We start from the raw sequence: 16,908 nt of genomic DNA, 5'->3' as shown, positions 1-16,908 counted from the left end.
CCCGTACCCCAAAGAAGTTAACAGGCACCGCATCGATTATATGCAACGCAGGACAAGCTAGATAAACTAGTAATATCATCAACCATGTGTAGTTAACTAGTGATTATGTTAAGATTGATTGTTTTTTATAAGATACGTTTAATGCTAGCTAGCACCTTACCTTGGCTCCTTGCTGCACTCGCATAACAGGTAGTCAGCCTTCCACGCAGTCTCCTCGTGGAGTGCAATGTAATCGGCCACGGTGTCCAAAAATGCCGATTACCGATTGTTATGAAAACTTGAAATCGGCCCTAATTAATCGGCCATTCCGATTACTCAGTCGACCTCTAATATATATATATATATTATATATGTATATATATATATAAAGAGAGAGATATGGAAAGAGAGAGAGAGAGAGAGAGAGAGAGACAGAGAGAGATGGAAAGAGGGGGGGGGGGGCAATACTAGGGGATAGATCTTCTCTTAAAAGCAATATTTATTGTGTACATTAATGTAACCAATGTGAAGTAGTGTAATTGTTCAAGGCCAAGGGTCAGGAGGAATGACTTTAGCTTCAAGATGACACACTTTGAAGCACTGCTCTAGAGTGAGGTTCAGCAGGGTCATTACATGTTGTACTGTAGCCCACAGGCTGTTAGGCCCAGCTGCTGATAGGGGGATGTGGTACATCTGTTGTGGGGTCTTGGGGTGGTTGCTCTGGGGTGGCTCCTCTGGTCTGGCTGCTCTGGGCTTATTCTGCTATGTTTGTGCTGAGACATACAGGTAACTACCAAAATAAAGGAAACACTTGAGTAAATGAGGGATACAATGTATATTGAAAGCAGGGGCTTCCACACAGGTGTGGTTCCTGACTTAATTAAGCAATTATAATCCCATCATGCTTAGGGTCATATATAAAAATGCCCAGTTGACCATTATTTTGGCTATTATGGCTAGAAGAAGAGATCTCTGACTTTGAAAGAGGGCTTTCAAAAGAGCATAGGGGGTTTAAAGGGTGTGTGTTTGTCTCAGTCATCAGATCTCACCCCAATTGGATTCTGGAGTGGCGCTTTTCACCACCATCAACAAAACACCAGCTGATGGAATGTATCGTGGAAGAATGGTGTTGTATACCTCCAATAGAGATCCAGACACTTGTAGAATCTATACCAAGGTGCATTGAAGCTGTTCGTGTTTCCTTTATTTTGGCAGTTACCTGTAGCAGATAATGAGCTTGCACTGTGTGTGTGTGTGTGTGTGTGTGTGTGTGTGTGTGTGTGTGTGTGTGTGTGTGTGTGTGTGTGTGTGTGTGTGTGTGTGTGTGTGATCCACATGTGTACAGTATATGTGTGTTTCAACCTCAAAGACTGAGGCAGTGGGGGGAGAGAGAGGGGGGGGTGTAGAAAGGAAGCTAGCAGTGGGGCAAAGTGTTAAGGTTTTACAGGCAACTACAGTAAATCCCACAGGCCTATTTCATTATCAGATATACCCTACATACACACACATGTTTGGTTGTCCACACAGAACTCAACCCTCCGACCTCACCCGAACCACATTACATCATCCTACTTCCTGAACTGGTGGCTGCTGGGAGGAGAGAGGTAATTTATTAATCGTTCTCTGGGCTACAGGACAGGGGGCGGGCTTAATAATCAGCATATGCTGATACAGTACCTTGTCTTTGGGAAATAGAGGGAGAACAAGGCAGTTAACCCACTGTTCATAGGCCGTCATTGTAAATAAGAATTTGTTCTTAACTGACTTGCCTAGTTAAATAAAGGAAAAAAATTGTCCATCTATAGATGCGCGACAAACCATATGTAGGCTATCTGCAGCATGTCAGTAATATTTCAACGTCCACATACTTTTGTATATATAGTTTATGTATCAGCTGATGAGCAAGTTCAGTGCATTTATTAACACTCTTGTAACCCTCTGTAGTTATGCATTGGGACTATCTAAATAAAGTGAAAGACTGTTGAATTAAGTTAATATGCAATAATCACTCAAAACATCCAACTGTGCAACTGTTGTTGGGATGATTGAAATTACCTTCTAACACTTGAGCACCTTGTCTTTCCTGTTGCTGAGGAAGAAACGCATCAGAGGCTTAATGTTAACATGTCATTTTATTCTCGTTTCTCGTTTCTTCTCCATTTTTAGTCATACTGTATGCCCAAAAATATTTATATACAAAATACATTCATTTTTACTTCTTGACAAAAACACAAAACAAGTTACAATATGATACACATTGCCTACTACGTTAACAAAGAGCAGAGATCGTTGTAACAGATTCTGTAAACATTGTCCACAGTTCCGCTTTTCAAATCAAGTGTTTCTGTCTCAAATGAGATGCGAAACAAACAGGGACTAAGTAATCTTATTGCATCATCCATTGGCACCCATTTCAAGGAGAAGAAATCCCTCTGGATGTATGGAAACCCCTCTGAATGTATGGAAACCCCTCTGCGTGTATGGAAAGCCCTCTGGGTGTATGGAAAGCCCTCTGGGTGTATGGAAACCCCTCTGGATGTATGGAAAGCCCTCTGGATGTATGGAAACCCCTCTGGATGTATGGAAAGCCCTCTGCGTGTATGGAAAGCCCTCTGGATGTATGGAAACCCCTCTGGATGTATGGAAAGCCCTCCGGATGTATGGAAAGCCCTCTGGATGTATGGAAAGCCCTCTGGGTGTATGGAAACCCCTCTGGATGTATGGAAACCCCTCTGGATGTATGGAAACCCCTCTGAATGTATGGAAACCCCTCTGGATGTATGGAAACCCCTCTGGATGTATGGAAACCCCTCTGGATGTATGGAAAGCCCTCTGGATGTATGGAAACACCTCTGAATGTATGGAAACCCCTCTGGATGTATGGAAACCCCTCTGGATGTATGGAAAGCCCTCTGGATGTATGGAAACACCTCTGAATGTATGGAAAGCCCTCTGAATGTATGGAAAGCCCTCTGGGTGTATGGAAAGCCCTCTGGGTGTATGGAAAGCCCTCTGGGTGTATGGAAAACTAAGCAAAATACAAAACAACAAAAATATTATGTTTGTCACTTATGAATGTAAACACTTTGATAAATACAAAGTTGGAAACAACGCTTGAAAGAATATTAACTTTTTTCGGAAACATAAGATTATATGGTAATAGAATGATTAAAACCTCCTATGGCAGCTTGCAGATAGTTGTCACTATGTACCCATGCTAAAGAGGACAAAGGTAAAGTGTTTTTTTAGCCAAAAATCCAACTTTAACAACTAACCCAAACCTCAACCCTTTCCCATTTACCGTACCCCTTAACCTTAACACTCCATTAATAACAAACAGCTAACGTACTTGCAAAATACTACTGATGATATAGCCAATTTTGTCCTCTCTAGCATGGCCATCTAGTGATGACACTTGCAGACTGGTTTTGTGACAGTTGACCCAAAGCATCACTTTGTCTCTCTCGCCTCTGTTCTTTCCTTTCCCTTTTTCTCTTTAAATCTGTGGTAAATGATGTTTGTTCCACTTCTCTTCCTTAGACTATGTATACTAATGCGTCTCACCAAGAGTGTGTGTGTGTGTGTGTGTGTGTGTGTGTGTGTGTGTGTGTGTGTGTGTGTGTGTGTGTGTGTGTGTGTGTGTGTGTGTGTGTGTGTGTGTGTGTGTGTGTGTGTGTGTGTTACCACTGCTTCTCTAAATGGGAAACACTCCTCTAACAGGGCACATTCTTCTCCAGTCTCTTTAGCCATTAAAGAGAGCTGTTGTTGTTCATGTTCACATTGTTGTTGCAGTCTCAGCCGGTCGGGCTGTTCTGCACTGCAGGTCTTAGGGCAGCAGAGTTAGTTTATAATGGTGACGACGAAGATGATGATAGTTCATTTAAATTATGAAAGTTAATTAACATGATGAAAACGATAGTTCATTTAAATGATAATGATTATGATGATGATAGTTAATTTACATGATGATAATGATAGTTAATTTAAATGATGACGATTATGATGATGATGAAGATGACGATAGTTCATTTAAATGATGAGGATTATGATGATGATGAAGATGATGATAGTTCTTTTAAATGATGAGGATTATGATGATGATGAAGATGATGATAGTTCATTTAAATGATGAGGATTATGATGATGATGAAGATGATGATAGTTCTTTTAAATGATGAGGATTATGATGATGAAGCTGATAGAGTTGATTTAAACCATGATGATGATGATGATGAAAACGTCATCAGAGTTAGTTGATGAACTGAGCACCCCCGTGAGGCACGATCTCCGTCAAGCCCCACCCAACTACATTCCCCCTCTGCTCACACCCCTCGCCGTCCTGCAAAGCCAGCTGGGATATCTCCTCCTCCGTCAGCACACGGTCCCACATGTTCACCCCCGTCATCTTCCCAGCGAATGCCAACTTGGCATCGAAGCCTCCCTCAAACCCAGGCATCTGACTCTCACTGCCACCTGACCCTCCAGAGACCACACCACCGTTCTTCTCCTGCCCAAGGCCGTTCTTCTCCTGCCCAAGCTGGAGTGAGCCTCCATCGGGTAACATGTGGCCCTCGGCCACCCCGGGTGTGAGTGCCACTCTGTGTCCATCAGCCCATAGTGACGCTATGCCTTGCTCAGAGCTCCAAGCCCCACAAAGGTGGGTCCAAACTCCTCCTCCTTTCACCACGCCCCGTGCCTCCACCAGGTGAGCCTCTCCCCCCACGGTGAAGAGAGCCCTGGTTCCGCTAAGAAGGAGCTGTATCTCATAGGGGTTCCGTTTGGTTCCGTAGGAAAACAGCACGGTTCTGTTGGAGACGGAGACGGGCTTGGCCCACAGGCACACGGTGAAGGAAGAGAGGGATAGAGGGAGGTCTGGTGTCACTGACGAGAAGATGCGACGGGAACGCATAGGGAAGAGAAGAGCGGTCTCACAGCCTGCGAGAGAGGAGGGAGGGAGGAGAGGATGAGAGAATAGCTTTAGTCATTTTGCGGTTATTATTCATCTGAAAGATGACAAAATCAGGAGAGGAATCAAGGGAGGGAGATGGAAACAGACCCTGTATGCTGTCTCACAGGGCTTCTTCAGGCCTAAGCTCTCTTCTCAGAAGCACTACAGATGACCAGATCATTACGTATTTATCTCACATCAAGAAACACTTCACTAGATATTAGTTATGTATATAATGTTTCCACTGAAGTCATTTTGCTGTGGCGCTGCGCCACGACAAAATCATTGCCGCCACGGCCAAAAAATAAGGAACTTGAAAAAATATGTCTGCCGAGGCCGTGGTGCACTTTGAAGGTGCTAGATCAATCCACATTTACTTTTCCTCTGCAAACAAAACGACTAATGAACATAAGAATCTGCCAACCCATAGTAGAATAGTTTATCTATTTATCTAACCGGCTTGTTGTTGTGAGTTCTATGCAATATAAATATATTAATATAGAATATATATATATATATTATATTAAAACGTATTAAAGTTAGGAGTGCCATAGGGATGCTAGCATGCATTCTGACAAGCACAACACTCCTTGCAATCGCAAAAAAAAAAGCAGTTTTAATGGCCTTTGTTAAAAAGAGGGTGCTTCTAGCTTTCCATTCCTTATGTATTTATTTCTCAACTCCTAAATATTTCGCAAACTGCACCATTTTAAAACCCAGAGTTTGTAGCAGCAGCATGGTTAAGTGAGTTGCTCTGCAATTCACCGTGAGTGTATAGGGGAGAGGTGGGCTAAATGTAACACGGGTCACTTGTAGGGTAACTTGGGGTAAAAGGCCACTCTATCTCAAAATATTTTTGGGAAAGTGATTAAAAAAATTCTGATGAGACAGATTCGATTTTTTGTTTAGCAAGAGTAGTGACAACCAGGGATTTTTTTTTTGGGGGGGGCAATGTGATTTATGTGAGAAGTACAGGGTCCCTGTGTGTTACCTCGGGTGGCAGGTTACCCCAAGTTACCCTAACAGGTAGGCCTACATTATATTAACTGTTTATGCAAGTTTTTTGTGACATCAAATTCTTCAATAGGAAACTAACTAGTTAAAAGATCACATTTGAGATCTGGCTAATAATTAGCCCAGTAGGGTAAATACAGATAGGCAACCCCATGCTTCAGCCTATTTATTTATAGCCACTATGCTGCATCAGTTGGGCTACAGGTGATCATTGTTATTGCTAATAGCATACATGTTAATATGGACCATGCATAGGCTATATGCATGGTCCAATATGTTAAAATAATTCATTTCTGGAGGTGGAAATTAAATATATTCATTTTGAGGTAGAATGTTCTTTTGAAGTCACCTTCACCCCTAACCATAACCCTAACCCCACTGCTACACATTTTTGTTATGTAACCGGATGATTTTATTATCTCCGTGAGAGATCTCCGTTAGCGACATTGTTCTACCCAATATGAATGACTATAGAATTATATATATATACTGTATAAGATCTCTATGGTTGAACCTTTAACAGTCATGCCAAGGATCTCTATGGTTGAACCTTGGTATGCCAATGGAGCAGTTTGGTATTTGAGCGGTAGACCATGGTGTGATCAGAGTACAGAGAGGGTGTTTGAGGTTCAGGCTGCGGTCAGTGGTAATGCGGTCAATGATGTCATAGACCAAAAGTTTTTCCCTGTCTTTTCCCACTCGGCGGGCGCAGTCGTTTTTTCTCTCTCTCTCTCTCTCTTTCCTTTAGGCGACGAAAGAGTAAACTGTATGCTCACCATGTCTGTTTCTTATCACACACACCACTTTTTCATTTGCTTGTGCACAAGTAAAGCCTGTGTGTGTGTGTGTGTGTGTGCGCGTGTGTGTGTGTGTGTGTGTGCACGTGTGTGTGTGTGTGTGTGTGTGTGTGTGTGTGTGTGTGTGTGTGTGTGTGTGTGTGTGTGTGTGTGTGTGTGTGTGTGTGTGTGTGAGAGATCTATCAACGGGATAATAACACCATGAGATAATGCATCAACTCAGAGTCAGACCAGAAGAGGAAATCACTGCTGGAGGATTGAATCAGTCTGTGTGTGTGTATGTGTGTGTGTGTGTGTGTTTCTGTGTGTATGATTTGTGTATGACTAAGTGGGTTTTGAATCAGTGTGAACAGCTCCCTTTCCCCTCTGCAGCAGCAGCAGCAGCATTCTGATAGCCAGGTTATGACACTGAGACTCCTCCTACCAGACCCTAAATGTTGACGTTACATTTGTCTCAGGTTTCTCTCCGGGGGTAACCTTTCCCATCTGGTTCTGCTTCCCAGGGTGTTTTGCTGTGGTTGATTTGTTGACCTGCTAATGATTATACCTACTAGTGCTCAGTATCCAGGTTTACAGGGCGGATGATATAGACCGTGTGTGTGTGCGTGTGTGTGTGTGCAATGTAAAAAGCATTGTAGTTTTATCTGATTAATACTGGGAACTGGAGCTGGCTCACTGAAAGGCCTGGCGGCTATATATATGAACAGACTTGATTCAGAGAGACTCCTCTTTATAGAACAATAGCCTTGTTGCTCTCTGGGCTTATTGTAAGTCCTCAAACTCATTTTGTTTTTGATTGAATTTCAAGTAAGTTTCGAGTAAGTAGGTAGAGGTCTGAACAGGGCCTGTGGGTGTATTTCAGATGCAGAGACTGGGCTTGGAACACGGACAGGCACTCTGGTAAGAATCCATTTTATTATTCATTTTTAAGAAAAATTGACCAGAATTGTTGTTTATATACATACTCTCTAAGTATATATTTCCTATTTTCATTCTTTCAAGAATGATGGGTTGTTAAGAATCACATTGCCTGGGAGGGATGTCTGGTGTGATTCTGGTGAGAGGAGTGCTGTATTACCTGATGGTGTCTAAACATGGATCTTCTACATTATGTAGAGCAGGGCTTGTCAACCTGGTTACTGTACCACCAAGTACATGTTGCTCTGCCTAGAGTACCACTGAAATACCCCCTCATGTGCAGTTTACCAGTAAGTCTACTGTCACATGAGTCTTTTCAAGTTCCCCATGTGGATAGGTCAGGTACTAGTGCCTCTGGTTGGGTCAAGTTCCCCATGTGGATAGGTCAGGTACTAGTGCCCCTGGTTGAGGACCACTGATGTAAAGGATGGCAGGATGTATAGACAGGGACACAGGAAGAGGTGTTCTCACCTGCAGGCAGGTGTCGTTGCTGTGCCGACTTGAGCGCGAGCTCTAGCACTGCCCTCGTCTTCGCCAGCTCTGTCACCACGGCAACCAGCATCTCTGCCGATGCCACTTCCTGCTGCAAGTTTTCCCCCTTAGCCTCTGGATTACTCAGACAGCTGTTTTCCAGCTTGATAAGTCGGATAGCCTGTGTCCTCGCTGCAGTTAGAAGCTGTTGTAACAGCTTTTCCTGGTGGCTATTCCCAGCTGAATTCCCAGCAGCAGTGCTTCGATCCTGTCTGAGATGCTCCATGCTCTCCCTGAGGCGAGCCTCCATCTGCATGGACATCCTCCGCCCAGCGGTCTCTACCGCAACGCCACAGGCCCCTCCGTACTGAGCCACGAACCTGTGGTGAGGAGAAGAAGGATTAGAGAGGGATTACATCAGAGACCAGGAAGTACAGTACACATGGGAGCCAAGCTAGCCAACTGCACCAGTAGTTTCTTACGCCCAATTCCACATGGACTCCTGTCAGATATACACAGGTGTACAGAGGTTAGGGGGGGTAAAGGTCGATTTCGGATTGCTGGTTATGATCCATTGGCTGAGAGTTCAATTTATAATGAACAAAAATATAAACGCAACGTGCAACAATTTCACATTTTTTACTGAGTTACAGTTCATAGGGAAATCCGTCAATTTAAATAAATGTGTTAGGCCCATTAGACTCATTAGGCAGGGCACAAACATGGGTGGGCCTAGGAGGGCATATGCTCACCCACTTGGGAGAAAGATTCACCCACTGGGGAGCCAGAATGAGTTTTTCGCCACAAAATAGCTTTATTACAGACAAAAATACTCCCCAGCACAAGGTGCACCTGTGTAATGATCATGCTGTTCAATCAGCTTCTTCATATGCCACACCTGTCTGGTGGATAGATTATCTTGGCAAAGAATAAATGCTCACTAACAGGGATGTAACCACATTTGAGTGGGAAGGAGTGGTAAATAAGAGAGATGGACAGTTTGCAGGAGAAAGGGACAATCTGAGAGAGAGATGGACAGTTTGCAGGAGAAAGGGACAATCTGAGAGAGAGATGGACAGTTTGCAGGAGAAAGGGACAATCTGAGAGAGAGATGGACAGTTTGCAGGAGAAAGGGACAATCTGAGAGAGAGATGGACAGTTTGCAGGAGAAAGGGACAATCTGAGAGAGAGATTGACAGTTGGATGGAGAAAGGGACAATCTGAGAGAGAGATGGACAGTTTGCAGGAGAAAGGGACAATCTGAGAGAGACATGGACAGTTTTCAGGAGAAAGGGACAATCAGAGAGATGGCTTTTTGTGCGTATGGAACATCTCTGGGATCTTTTATTTCAGCTCATGAAACATGGGACCAACACTTTACATGTTGCGTTTATATTTTTGTTCAGTATATATACAGTACCAGGCAAAAGTTTGGACACACCTACTCATTCAAGTGTTTTTCTTTAGTTTTACTATTTTCTACATTGTAGAATAATAGTGAAGACATCAAAACTATGAAATACACATATGGAATCATGTAGTAACCAAAAAAGTGTTAAACCAATCAAAATATATTTTATATTTGAGATGCCACCCGTTGCCTTGATGACAGCTTTGCACACTCTTCTTATTCTCTCAACCAGTTTCATGAGGTAGTCACCTGGAATCCATTTCAATTCACAAATGTGCCTTGTTACATTTCATTGGTGAAATTTCTTTCCTTAATGCGTTTGATGCCAATAAGTTGTGTTGTGACAAGGTAGAGGTGGTATACAGAAGATAGCCCTATTTGGTAAAAGACCAAGTTCATATTATGACAAGAACAGCTCAAATAAGCAAAGAGAAAAGACAGTCAATCCAGAAAATGTCAAGAATTTTTAAAGTTTCTTCAAGCGCAGTTGCAAAAACTATCAAGTGCTATGATTAAACTGGCTCTCATAAGGCCCGCCACAGGAAAGAAAGACCCAGAGTTACCTCTGCTGCAGAGGATAAGTTCATTAGAGTTACCAGCCTCAGAAATTGCAGCCCAAAAAATGCTTCACTGAGTTCAAGTAACATCTCAACATCAACTGTTCAGAGGAGACTGCATGAATTAGGCCTTCATGGTCGAATTTCTGCAAAGAAACCACTACTAAAGGACACCAATAATAAGAGACTTGCATGGGCCAACAAGCACGAGCAATGGACATTAGACCGGTGGAAATCTGTCCTTTGTTCTGATGAGTCCAAATTAGAAATGTTTGGTTCTTTGTGAGACGCAGAGTAGGTGAACAGATTATATCTTCATGTGTAGTTCCCACCGTGAAGCATGTAGGAGTAGGTGTGATGGTGTGGGGGTGCTTTGCTGTCAGTGATTTATTTATAATTCAAGGCACACTTAACCAGCATGTCTACCACAGCATTCTGCAGTGATACACCATCCCATCTGGTTTGCGCTTAGTGGGACTATCATTTTTTTTTCAACAGGACAATGACGCAACACACCTCCAGGCTGTGTAAGGGCTACTTGACCAAGAAGGAGATTGATGGAGTGCTGCATCAGATGATCTGGCCTCCACAATCACCCAACCTCAACCCAATTGAGATGGTTTGGGATGAGTTCGACCGCAGAGTGAAGGAAAAGCAGCTGACAAGTGCTCAACATATGTGGGAACTCCTTCAAGACTTTTGGAAAATCATTCCAGGTGAAGCTGGTTGAGAGAATGCCGAGAGTGTGCAAAGTTGTCATTAAGGCAAATGGTGGCTACTTTGAAGAATCTAAAATCTAAAATGTATTTTGACTTGTTTAACACTTTTTTGGTTACTACATGATTCCATATGTGTTATATCATAGTTTTGATGTATTCACTATTATTCTACAGTGTAGAAAATAGTAAAACTTAAGAAAAACCCTTGAATGAGTAGGTGTGTCCAAACTTTTGACTTTATATAAGTTCATATACATACCACAGACTTTCTTCTCAAAAACCAACCTTAGCATCTCTCCACGCAGCGAACCCAACTCCACCTTGATGATGTCATCGGAGTACTGCAGAAGCATGTTTTCCCTCATCTGAGAGTTCTCCAGCATGGAGAAGAGCTTGTCCCATTTAGTCATGTCTGTAGCCTTACAGGGTCCTGGGCCTGGGGTAGCTGTGGCTGGAGAGAGGGACAAAGAAAGAGAGAGAGAGAGAAAGATAGAGAGAGAGAGAGAGAGAAAGAGAGAGAGGAGAGAGAGAGAATGAGAGAGAGAGAGAGAGAGAGAGAGAGAGAGAGAGAGAGAGAGAGAGAGAGAGAGAGAGAGAGAGAGAGAGAGAAAGTAAAATGAATGAATACAAGCCATCTAACATACATGCCTGTCTGAACCGCTCCACCTCTCCTTCCCACTCAATTGAATTGAATTAAATGTAATTGAGTGGGAAGGAGAGGTGGGGTATGTTAGAGAGCTTTTTATTCATACATTTTAAGTCAACACTGAGATGTCTCAATAATCATTCACTTCCTATCCTTTCTCCTGTCAACTGTCCATCTCTCTGATTGTCCCTTTCTCCTGCAAACTGTCCATGTCTCTCTCTGATTGTCCCTTTCTCCTGCAAACTGTCCATCTCTCTCTCAGATTGTCCCTTTCTCCTGCAAACTGTCCATCGCTCTCTTAGTATGTCCCTTTCTCCATCCAACTGTCCATCTCTCTCTCAGATTGTCCCTTTCTCCTGCAAACTGTCCATCGCTCTCTTAGATTGCCCCTTTCTCCATCCATCTGTCCATCTCTCTCTCAGATTGTCCCTTTCTCCTGCAACCTGTCCATCTCTCTCATATATTGTCCCTTTCTCCTGTCAACTGTCCATCTCTCTCTCAGATTGTCCTTTTCTCCATCCAACTGTCCATCTCTCTCTCAGATTGTCCCTTTCTCCTGTCAACTGTCCATCTCTCTCTTAGATTGTCCCTTTCTCCAGTAAACTGTCCATCTCTCTCTCAGATTGTCCTTTTCTCCATCCAACTGTCCATCTCTCTCTCAGATTGTCCCTTTCTCCTGTCAACTGTCCATCTCTCTCTCAGATTGTCCATTTCTCCTGTAAACTGTCCATCTCTCTCTCAGATTGTCCCTTTCTCCATCCAACTGTCCACCTCTCTCTCACATTGTCCCTTTCTCCATCCAACTGTCCATCTCTCTCTCAGATTGTCCCTTTCTCTTTTCAACTGTCCATCTCTCTCTTAGATTGTCCCTTTCTCCTGCAAACTGTCCATCTCTCTCTCACATTGTCCCTTTCTCCATCCAACTGTCCATCTCTCTCTCAGATTGTCCCTTTCTCCTTCAAACTGTCCATCTCTCTCATATAGTGTTCCTTTCTCCTGAAAACTGTCCATCTCTCTCATATAGTGTTCCTTTCTCCTGAAAACTGTCCATCTCTCTCTTAGATTGTCCCTTTCTCCTGACAACTGTCCATCTCTCTCTCAGATTGTCCCTTTCTCCTGACAACTGTCCATCTCTCTCTCAGAATGTCCTTTTCTCCATCCAACTGTCCATCTCTCTCTCAGATTGTCCATTTCTCCAGTAAACTGTCCATCACTATCTCAGATTGTCCCTTTCTCCTGTCAACTGTCCATCTCTCTCTCAGATTGTCCTTTTCTCCATCCAACTGTCCATCTCTCTCTCAGATTGTCCCTTTCTCCAGTAAACTGTCCATCACTCTCTCAGATTGTCCCTTTCTCCATCCAACTGTCCATCTCTCTCAGATTGTCCCTTTCTCCTGCAAACTGTCCATCTCTCTCTCAGATTGTCCCTTTCTCCTGCCAACTGTCCATCTCTCTCTCAGATTGTCCCTTTCTCCTGTCAACTGTCCATCTCTCTCTCACATTGTCCCTTTCTCCATCCAACTGTCCATCTCTCTCTCACATTGTCCCTTTCTCCATCCAACTGTCCATCTCTCTCTCAGATTGTCCCTTTCTCTTTTCAACTGTCCATCTCTCTCTTAGATTGTCCCTTTCTCCTGCAAACTGTCCATCTCTCTCTCACATTGTCCCTTTCTCCATCCAACTGTCCATCTCTCTCTCACATTGTCCCTTTCTCCATCCAACTGATCATCTCTCTCTCATATTGTCCCTTTCTCCATCCAACTGTCCATCTCTCTCTCAGATTGTCCCTTTCTCTTTTCAACTGTCCATCTCTCTCTTAGATTGTCCCTTTCTCCTGCAAACTGTCCATCTCTCTCTCACATTGTCCCTTTCTCCATCCAACTGTCCATCTCTCTCTCAGATTGTCCCTTTCTCCTGACAACTGTCCATCTCTCTCTCAGATTGTCCCTTTCTCCATCACACTGTCCATGTCTCTCAGATTGTCCCTTTCTCCATCCATCTGTCCATCTCTCTCTCAGATTGTCCCTTTCTCCTGTCAACTGTCCATCTCTCTCTTAGATTGTCCCTTTCTCCTGCAAACTGTCCATCTCTCTCTCACATTGTCCCTTTCTCCATCCAACTGTCCATCTCTCTCTCAGATTGTCCCTTTCTCCTGACAACTGTCCTTCTCTCTCTCAGATTGTCCCTTTCTCCATCACACTGTCCATGTCTCTCAGATTGTCCCTTTCTCCTGCCAACTGTCCATCTCTCTCTTAGATTGTCCCTTTCTCCTGCAAACTGTCCATCTCTCTCATATAGTGTTCCTTTCTCCTTCAAACTGTCCATCTCTCTCTCAGATTGTCCCTTTCTCCATCCAACTGCCCATCTCTCTCTCAGATTGTCCCTTTCTACTGTCATCTGTTCATCTCTCTCTCAGATTGTCACGTTCTCCTGCAAACTGCCCATCTCTCTCTTAGTTTGTCCCTTTCTCCTGCAAAATGTCCATCGTTTTCTTAGATTGTCCCTTTCTCCTGCAAACTGCCCATCTTTCTCTTAGATTGTCCCTTTCTCCTGCAAACTGCCCAACTCTCTCTTATATTGTCCCTTTCTACTGTCAACTGTCCATCTCTCTCTCAGATTGTCCCTTTCTCCTTCAAACTGCCCATCTCTCTCTTAGATTGTCCCTTTCTCCTGCAAACTGTCCATCTCTCTCTCAGGTTGTCCCTTTCTCCTGTCAACTGTCCATCTCTCTTTCACATTGTCCCTTTCTCCATCCAACTGTCCATCTCTCTCTCAGGTTGTCCCTTTCTCCTGCCAACTCTCCATTTCTCTCTCAGATTGTCCCTTTCTCCTTCAACCTGTCCATCTCTCTCATATAGTGTTCCTTTCTCCTGTCAACTGTCCATCTCTCTTAGATTGTCCCTTTCTCCTGCAAACTGTCCATCTCTCTCTTAGATTGTCCCTTTCTACTGTCAACTGTCCATCTCTCTCTTAGATTGTCCCTTTCTCCTGCCAACTGCCCATCTCTCTTAGATTGTCCCTTTCTCCTGTCAACTGTCCATCTCTTTCTCAGATTGTCCCTTTCTCCATCCAATTGCCCACCTCTCTCTCAGATTGTCCCTTTCTCCTGTCAACTGTCCATCTCTCTCTTAGATTGTCCCTTTCTCCTGAAAACTGCCCATCTCTCTTAGATTGTCCCTTTATCCTGAAAAATGTCCATCTCTCTCTTAGATTGTCCCTTTCTCCTGAAAACTGCCCATCTCTCTTAGATTGTCCCTTTCTCCTGCAAAATGTCCATCGTTTTCTTAGATTGTCCCTTTCTCCATCCAACTGTCCATCTCTCTCTCAGATTGTCCCCTTCTCCATCCAACTACTTTTTTCTCTCCCTTTGCTTGAAACAGTATCAATCTATTCCCGCTCTGTCCCTCTCTTTCCGTGTCCTGAATCCTGGCAGTTTGAGTTATTTTCACGGTGTCTTTCTCTGGTGTGGTAATGTGTTATGTTACTCTCCAGTGTTTGTTTGGGCCGCTTCATCTTTAATCATGTAAAATCACATTACAAACTGCCCTGAGCAAATGTACTGTTGGTTATGTTTTTCTGTAAGAGTACCAAGCATACACACACACACACACACACACACACACACACACACACACACACACACACACACACACACACACACACACACACACACACACACACACACACACAGACAGAGGAGCCTGCCTTCCGAAATAGCTGAGAGAAGAATTCCCCAATTAAATAGTATTTCTTTGATCAATGACCAGTCATTCATAATGGTCTTTTCCCAATAGGAGGCTAAAAGCTCCGGTCTCCTCTCACTCAACTTACTCTCTGACAGAGAACATCTCTGCCCAGACTTTCCCAGCCAATACTGACAGAACACAATGAGAAACACTCCCTCAGCCACAACTACTGGAGATAGATTGACTGACAGAGCACAGCTAGATCAGTGATTCCCAAATGTCTGTTGCTTTATAACCCAACTAAAGCTTTTGGAAATGTATGAACCGCTGAATTGGAAGTGACTCACCATTCGGTAAACGCTGGTCCAGATTATTTGCATTATCTATGTACTGTACGTACTTAATGTACTCTGGCAGAGAAGAGGAGAAGAGAGAGAGGAGAGGAGAAGAGAGTGAAGAGAGAAGAGTGAAGGGAGAGGAGAGAAGAGAAGAGAGAGGAGAAGAGAGAGAAAGAGAAGAGATGAGAAGAGAGAGAAGATAAGAGAGAGAAAGAGAAGAGAGAGAGGAGAGAAGAGAGGAGAAGAGAGAGTAGAGAGAGACAGAAGAGAGGAGAAGAGAGTAGAGAGAGAAAGAGAGGAGAAGAGAGAGTAGAGAGAAAGAGAAGAGAGAGAGGAGAAGAGAGAGTAGAGAGAGAAAGAGAAGAAAGGAGAAGAGAGGAGAGAAGAGTGAGAAGAGAGGGAACATGTCCAGATGTGCTCAGCACTAACACAGTCAGTGCTCACACTCTCTATGATTAGTCTTTGCACTTCATAACCAGAGACGAATAACTTGACAAAGACCAACACTGGACAGAGTACATCTAGACAGACCTTTACATCCCACACAAGCAGAGCACAATGATTCTAAAATCAAACTCTTTTAGTATGATATCTGGACACACACTGGCTGAACACAGCCATACAGAGGCCTGAAGATATAGGGGTTGCCTTAATTAACGCAGAATTCGTCATTTTCACTGAGAAAAATAAATAAACACAAGAAATATCAAAACGCAGATCTAGTGATTCAGTTACACTTCTTCACTCGGATAAGACATTTTTTCTGTGGTAAACATAAGAAATCTGATGGCCATGCATCGTTTTTGCTAAAAGAAATACCTTGCTCTTTCATTCTATTATTATTATTTAAGCTAATTTACTGATGAGTGGCTGCTAACCAACTAGCGTTGGATTTCTAATGTCATCTGATGAAATCTAAGCTATTTTCTGTGGAAGGTTTTGCATACATTTCTTTTGTTTGATGGAAAACTTCAGTTGCCTTGCCCAATATCACTCTATTGAAGCAAAAACATTGTTGTCTTTCAATATGAAACGCAGGCAAAATGTTTTTTTAATGCTTGTTTTTTTTAACATGCAGATTTCTGAAAGCTAACTCCACTTCTGGACTTTTTGACCAGCTGATTTAAGTCATGAACAAGCCTGACACTAAAACCTTCATTCAATCATGACTGGCATTCAGTGGGCTGTGACTGAACAAAGTCAATTCACTAATGTTACGTGAAAATCCTACTTGAGACAAACACACCGAGACAGTCTTGTTTCATTCAGTTCAACTTGTTGATGAACTTGTTGTTCCACAAATTAACATCACAGATGTATTATAAAGCTTAACACATTTCATATATTATAAAGCCTAATATGAGAGGCTAAGGAACCGTTGGGCCATCGACATGCCAAAAGCATGAACAGAAACATTGATGGGT

General features: G+C 43.2%; 1 protein-coding gene across 1 annotated transcript in view; it reads right to left on the bottom strand.

Moving 5' to 3' along the window:
- Positions 1–4,228: 4,228 nt before the first annotated feature.
- Positions 4,229–16,908, bottom strand: part of LOC120018895 (pentraxin-related protein PTX3-like) — a 13,018-nt gene continuing 338 nt past the window's right edge. Inside the window, exons 2-5 of the mRNA XM_038962115.1 lie at positions 11,100–11,259; positions 8,128–8,507; positions 4,477–4,914; positions 4,229–4,416 (exon numbers count right to left, since the gene is read on the bottom strand). Coding sequence (XP_038818043.1) covers positions 4,229–4,416; positions 4,477–4,914; positions 8,128–8,507; positions 11,100–11,259 — 1,166 coding nt within the window. The remainder of the gene's footprint in view (positions 4,417–4,476; positions 4,915–8,127; positions 8,508–11,099; positions 11,260–16,908) is intronic.

This window comes from Salvelinus namaycush, chromosome 23 (assembly GCF_016432855.1).
Source record: "Salvelinus namaycush isolate Seneca chromosome 23, SaNama_1.0, whole genome shotgun sequence".
Classification (NCBI taxonomy): Eukaryota; Metazoa; Chordata; class Actinopteri; order Salmoniformes; family Salmonidae; genus Salvelinus; species Salvelinus namaycush.
Note: the sequence above shows the minus strand (reverse complement) of the source record. Positions and strands in the feature narration are given on the sequence as shown.